The sequence below is a fragment of the Drosophila grimshawi genome, unplaced genomic scaffold, assembly GCF_018153295.1.
Source record: "Drosophila grimshawi isolate 15287-2541.00 unplaced genomic scaffold, ASM1815329v1 contig_848, whole genome shotgun sequence".
NCBI classification, from domain to species: Eukaryota; Metazoa; Arthropoda; class Insecta; order Diptera; family Drosophilidae; genus Drosophila; species Drosophila grimshawi.
The window spans coordinates 6,102,814-6,110,178 of record NW_025063692.1 but is presented as its reverse complement, the minus strand read 5'-3'; the positions used below and the strand labels follow the sequence as shown (position 1 = coordinate 6,110,178).

At 43.0% G+C, this 7,365-nt stretch overlaps 1 protein-coding gene across 1 annotated transcript; it reads right to left on the bottom strand.

Annotated features, from left to right (window-relative positions):
• Positions 1–90: 90 nt before the first annotated feature.
• LOC6566315 lies at positions 91–6,853 on the bottom strand (the record flags this gene model as incomplete). The annotated part of the gene is made up of 3 exons (XM_043216000.1): positions 91–1,917; positions 2,416–2,731; positions 6,770–6,853. Coding segments are annotated over 3 exons (2,004 nt in total), but the record flags the coding sequence as incomplete, so codon positions are not given.
• Between the last annotated feature and the right edge of the window lie 512 nt (positions 6,854–7,365).

The following is a 7,365-nucleotide window of genomic DNA, read 5'->3' as shown; positions in this document are numbered from 1 at the left end:
GAGAAAGACAGATGAAAGAGATGGGTTGAATAGCTTATAGAAAGAGAAGAAAAATCCAATCGAACTTCTACACTATAGTTGGGAATTGGCTTAGATACGGATAGGGATTGTGAGAGGAGAACCCAGTAAAACGGCATGAACTACATAATTATAGATAGATCTGTGACAAAAATTAAACTAATGAATAGCAATTAGCAATTAGCAGACGAATTCAAACTGAGGGGCAGACATCCTGAATGGATGGCTGGAGTGGATGGAGTAGCTGGAGTGGCTGAAGTGGATGTTCGGGATGGATCATTAAAACTGTTGACGCTCATGAGAGCGCCCGCTTCTTGGAGAGCGTGCCCGGCAGCGCATCCACCGGCGATGGCAAATGGATGACGGGCAGAGCGCCAGCCGCCAGCTGTGGATTCGTAAAGGCGACGGCTCGCTCCTTGGCGGCAAAACTGGAGAAGGGCCGCAGTCGGACATAGAGCACTGCCGAGATCAGACACGAGGTGACTAATATGCCCAACAGCACAATCAACGTAATGGCAAAACCGGGCGTTGTCATACAAATCAAACCCTCCTCCCTCACCGGGAATACCATGGTCTGTGGCAATGTGTTGCCGGCATTAACGGCGGAACCATTACCATTGCCCGCCTGCTCATCGATGGCAAAGGTCAGATCACCGGAGGAGACAACCTTAATGATGCGATTCAGGCCCACTTGCTCCGTTGGCGTTGCAACAGCTCGAGCACGACGCTGCACCCGACGCTCATCGCGACGCTTACCAATTGCACTGGCCACATGATAGGCATCCACATGGAGCTGTGGCGGTGGTCCATACTGCGATTCGGGTCCCACTTGCAAATGGTGGACATCCTGAAGGTTTGTTTCGGCACTGCACTGATCCGGGCAATGGTAGCGGCAGATTTGTATGGTGCACTGAAAGTGTACCTCCATCGAATCGGGAAACTTGAACGCCTGGAAGTGGGCATACGACAGCACCGATGCAGACGCCCCAAAGTTCTTGATTTTGGTGAAGCGGGACATCAGTTTGGGTCGTGTCACGCAGCCGCGTTGATCGACCAGCTGGATGGGTGCACGTTTGCCATCGTGAGCGACACAGTTGCGCACAAGCATATCGAATTTGGAGTCATCATCCTTGATTGCCAGCACCATTGTCATTGTCTGACCGATCTTCACCAGCCCAGAGACTTCCGATGCCCAGGGACCTTTGCCCACCTGGATTTGCATCCAGCAACCGACATTGTCGCCAGCAAAATCGGCCCGTACCACATCCAGCATGTCAACGGGGAAGGGTCGAAATGTGACACTCTTCTCGTACTGATCATGCCACGTGCAACGTAGCTTGCGCGCCTGATCCCACACCTCCTGCACCTGCGGATCGTACTGGATGACAATGATGTTCTCGAAATAGGTACCGGCACCAGCAGCACTACCGGCCGCCTCATGGCCATAGCCCTGATTGTAGTTATCCGTATTGCCAGCGGTGCCGCACTCATGCAAACCAATATCGAAGCTGGCAGAGCTGCGACCCAATCCGGATGGCAGATGCACACAGTTCATGTTGCTGTAGTGTCCCTTGGAGAAGACGATGCCGTTAAACGGTTTATCAAACTGAACGAACACCTTCATGCCGTTCTTCTCGCACTTCACATCCAGCGACACAATCTTGGGCATATCCTGGACGGGTGATGCCCAAATCTCATTGTTGCTCGACGCACCCACGCTCAGATCGGGCAGCGATTGCACCTGCACCTGCTGCACCTGCGATGCCAGCGATGGCCCCTGTACGAGTGGTCCTCGCTGTGGCACTGGCGGCGGTGGTCCCTTATAAAATTGTGCACCTGGCGGTGGTGGTGGTCCAAACGGCTGGCCAAAGCTCATCGGTATATTCTGATGGTTGCTGCCTGTGGATAGACAACAATAGACAACAGACGACAAGTGAGTGGGTGGTGCAAACTGGGTGAACTCTGTTCACATTGAATGTAAACAGTTGTGATTCTAATTAATGGAAAAAAAAGAAAAAAAAACGCGCTTTGCATTTCTTAATTTCAGGCCACATTTTTCAAAATTCGAATATTTATAAATTCTTATTAGTTTTTTTTTGTTATTTATGTTATTACAAACTAGATTTCACATATACGAAAACATTTTAAAGAGCTTATACTTAATTGTAAAAATAGATAATCTGATAAATATAAGTAAAGTAAATTTCATTACTTTCAGTACTTTTCACAACTATTTCTCGAAATAATTTCGAAAAACAAGAAAAACTTTCTAATTTTTAAGGTGATTTTCTAAATTTTAGGTCAATTTCTTTTTCTGAGTGTACTTGTTTGTGGCAACTTGTACAAAATGAGTATATTTATAATTACTTGAGAATTGTTGTTGGGGATTTTACTTACTTCTAGCGGGTCCAAGGCCTAAACTCAGACCGGGTGGTGCCTGTGGTGGACCATTGTGATGATAATGCACCTGAATCTTGGGCCCAGATTGTTGCTGTTGTTGTTGTTGCTGTTGTTGTTGCTGCTGCTGCTGCTGCTGCTGTTGTTGCTGTTGTTGCTGCTGCTGCTGTTGTTGTTGCTGTTCCTGCTCCGATTCGAGTGCCATTTGATCCACCTCATTGTCTTGATCGCTAAGCCCCATTGCGAGCTCATCATTGCCACCGTTGCCAGCGATTGCCTTCACCACCTCAACATCATCCGCCCGGATCAAGACGAGCTGCCAAAGGAGAGACACACAAGTAAAACAAATAGGTCAGAAAAGAAGAGCTTGCATTAATGAGGTGCCACAAATACTGATGCACACGGGCACACTGAGAGAGAGTGAGGGAGAGAGAGGGAGAGAGTGAGAGAGAGAGAGAGAAGGGGAGAGGGAAACATGGCAAGAATCTCAAGTAAGTACAATGGGAGCAAAGCGACATGTCGCATGCCAATTGCCAATTGGCCAACTGGCGAATGGCGGATGCGACTTGTGATTCAATTGCATAAGGCAAAGAAAATGAAGAAATGAAACAACAGCAACAACAACAACAACAATAACAATGACAACACACACAGACACACAAAAGAGACAAGAAGCACACAGCTAACTGTAACAAATTTCACTTTTTTTGTTGTTTCTCTCTGTTACCATCTGAAGTGACCCAATTGGCCAAGAAGATCCGCCTTTTTGTCGAACGATGTCAAGGCTAGAAATCAAAGAGGGAATCCACAAAGAGAGAGATAGACAGACAGACTGTGAGCGAGAGAGAGAGAGAGAGAGAGCGAGAGAGAGAGAGAGCACTGCAGAGAGATAGCCGGTTAAGCAGCTAGACTGACAATTGAATTAATTACTTAGCTACTTAATTTAGTAGCTCAATCGATTAACTCAATTTACACATTTCACAATATATTAAAGCCTTCTTCGATGTGCATTCTTCAGATGCGTATATTAATATAGATATAAAACTTAATGCTGTTAAGCGCTTAGAAGCTTAACAATATATTTAACTGATTGATACCAAAAGCTTGTCAGTGAACATAGCTAATACTATATAAACATATATATATATATTTATTTATATATTCCCAATGGAATCGATGCACATTTGTGCAACAGATACCCATTTATCCATATCCATATCCATATTTAAGAGCTGCTAACTATAATCAATATACATTTCTATCGATTCAGATCAAAATTGGATTAAGCTGGCAATTACTGTATTTCATATTATTGGATAAGGCGGTTAAGATTTGAAGATCAGTTTGAAAACATGTATATATATACATATATCTACTTAATACATTACGGATTAGCATTTAGAGACGACATTTTAGTTAGCTGAGGAAGAAGAATTACAAATACATATATATATACATAACTGAACAGAATTTTCTGAACTGAACTGAATTAAGGACTTCTGAGAATTTAGAAAACTACATTGTTTAAAAAGAAAAATGCTGAATAATTTCATCATTTTTGTTTGTTTTTTTTTCTATATTTTTTTATATAGTTTCTTCAAGTAGTTATATAAAAAATAAGCTGTCAAATCGAATCGTATTTTGACTCTGGCAAGCTGTTGAATTAGTTGCAATTAACTTGTCGGTTTGCGGTTCCGCATTGGAACACTATATGAACTCATCATATTAGTTGCGGTTCCGACTTTCAAGCGGTGCTGTTGCAGTTCCGGCTCCGATTTGACACATTGGTCGGGTGTGTAATAAGTATGGGAATAACAGCAAATGTGATCAAATAGAAATTCGCAAATTGGGCTTGAAAATGTTTGTGGCTCAAGAGAAAAGAGAAGTGAAGAGGAGTCCATTGAACATTTTTGGCAGACAGTCGTCGTCTGTTGTCTGTTGTCTGTTGTCTGTCGCATCTGGCCAGCTGGCCCAGACCCAAAGTATTTTTGTCTTTGGACCAGAAACTGTGCCGCTGGCCCAAAACAACTTTCTCCCCGGCAACTTTCGGCATATTGGGGCGCCTCAATGGGGAGATGTCACATAATCAGCGCGACGTGGTACGCGACGGTGGCATCCTGCCCGCCAAATCCTGTTTAAGGTAGAAAGTGATGTGATGCCCAGGCGACAGAAGCACACACACACATACACACACACACACACACACACACATACACATACGCATAAGCAGCCAGCAGATAAATTGGCAAACAAGTTTCGAACACCAAATTCTAAAAATACGTTCAAAAATTAAAAAGAAAGAAACAAAAACAAAAACAAAAACAAAAAAGAGTTTTGCATGCTAAGTGCGGAATCGGAGACGTGATTTGGAGCAGCCCATGGGCGACGACAAGCATGAATAATACCAAGGAGGCTGGATGGGTGGGCGGGGAAAGTGGAAGGAGAGGGGAGCTTTGCAGTTGCTCTACGGCTTTGGTTTCATTTCGATTTTTAGATTTTTGATGCGCGTGATCCGGTTCCGCAATGCGATAGAACTGCCAATGTGAGCACAACGGCGAAAGGGGCAGGCAAAGGGGTTGTCGTGGGGGCGGTGGAGGGGGCCAGGGGGGGATGGGCGCTTGACCAAGCAGAAGGCTAGACTCCTTGCGTTAATAGAAATGTATGCAAACGGTTTCCATTTTGGCGACGGTGCAATGGGCTTGACAAAGTCGTGAGTTTGTTGCGGCTGCTTGTTGCTTGTGGCTTGTTGCTTGTTGCTTGTTGCAGCAGCTGCTAATGCGACAACTAATGATGCGGCTTCAGTCACAGCCGGAGCTGAAGACGGAACCAAACACAAAGCCAAAGCCACAGCAAAAAGCTGCTGCTGCTGCTGCTGTTGCTGCTGCTGCTGCTGCTGCTGCTGCTACTGCTGCTGCCAATGCCAATGCCAATGCCGGCTGTTTATTGCTGTTTATTGCTGTGGCTGCTGTTAATCTTGACCTCGACCAATATGCTCAAAATGTCGAAAGATGCTGCTGTCTGGTGCCCAGTTGGGCGGAGGAGTTTTGGAGGGAGACAAGGAGGGAGCTGTTGTCTCCCTGTCTGGCTGCCGCGAGAGAAAGTACATGTGGCAAAGCCAAAGAAGCGCTCCTCTCCCTGTCCAGAGAATGCGCCCAAAAAAAAAAACCTGAAACCAACGAATCTGCCCGAAGACGGTTCAAAGTTGAACCCAAGCGAGGCTGGGAAAAATGCAACAATATCACCAACAAAAAAAAAGGAAGAGTTTTTTGTGTGTCTTTCTTTTGTTGTTGTTGTGTTTTTTTTTTTTTTTGTAAGCTGTTCGTCGTGCAGCCAAGGAAAGGGAAATCATCTTTTAAATTGTGTCATAGCCGAGCAACGGACCAAAAGGAGGACGAACCCAAGATCAGCAGACAAGCTGAGCGGGACTGACAGGCAAGCTGACTTTCTATATAGAAACAGCACCTCTGCAAGATGTATCTATTTGTTTTTATCGCACATATATCGCAAAATATAAATATATATATAAATCATCATAGTAGATAGTCTGAAAATGAAGTATTCGTCAAAGGTGAACTATATTTCAATATATAGCAGAATCTTTTCTTACAGAAATCATAATTTATCATTCATATTCACATCCTATACAAAACATAGATATTTTTCTTTCTTCTTTTCTAAAAGCAATTTTTTTTTAAATATAAATCGAATTTAAATGAAAAATATGAAGAATATTTCCAATGGCATTGTGAATTAGAAAAACATCCGGAACTCTATTCTTTTTAATAGTAATCTAACTTATGAAAATAAGAGTTGGAAATGATCAAAACTTCACGAAGACTGATAATGGTCTTTAATCTATATATAGATATATATATATATATATCAAAATGAAGCTCTTCAATCTATAAGCCATAAAACGAAAGCTGCTGTTTTTAATTTTGTTTCTTTTTTAGCTTGGGATTAGCATCGTATATCATATTTATGTTGTACTTCTTAAGACTATCAATGTGGGAGATTAAAGACATGGATAAGCCGTATGGCATTAGCCCGCTTTGAAAGCTACTTAAGTGGGCGCTATTAAACGAAAGCTCTTTCACTTCACACGCACACACACAGGCAGACACACAGACAGACATATAAACACACTCGCATGCAGCTTATCGATAATTATCGATAACTTGCTGAATTGCCAATTATGTCTATGCACGTTTTTGCATTAGCTTTAATTGATTTCAATTACGTGTGTGTGAAAGATGAAAGACTTTTTGTTGCTGTTGCGGTTGCTGTTGTTGTTATTGTTATTATTGTTGTTGTTATTGTTATTGTTATTGCTATTGTTATTGTTATTGCTCACCTGCAGTGAAAGGAAAATGATAAGCGGCAGACAAATCTTTTTGATCCCCAGACTCTGTCGACACAAATTTTGGCAACGCATTTGTTTTTGTTGTTTAATGTTTTTTGGCATCTCGTGTTGTTGTTGTTGCTGTTGTTGCGGCTGCAGCTGCTGTTGTTGTTGTTGCTGTTGTTGTTGCTGTGAGTGTTGCTGTTGTCGTTGCATATTGCTAGCGGGGCAGCTTGTTTGTTGCTGTTGCTGTTGCTGTTGTTGTTGCTTGTTGCTTGTTTGTGTCTGTTGTTGTCAATGTGCATAAATTGCAATTAATACGTTTTATTTGTTGTCATGTGCACGCTGTTGTTGTTGTTGTTGTTGTTGTTGCTGTTGTTGGTGTTGTTGCCTGCAATATATTGTTGTTGGAAAGCAATTGTCATGAAAAGCGGCAAGTCAAAGAAGAAGAAGTAGAAGAAGTAATAATAGCAGCAGCAGCAGCAACAGCAGCAGCAACAGCAACAGTTGTTGAAACACTAGAAAGTGTTTACTTTGTGGCTTTTTAACAAGTTGTTGCTGTTGCAGTTGTTGTTGCTGTTGCTGTTGCTGTTGTGGCTGTTGCTGTT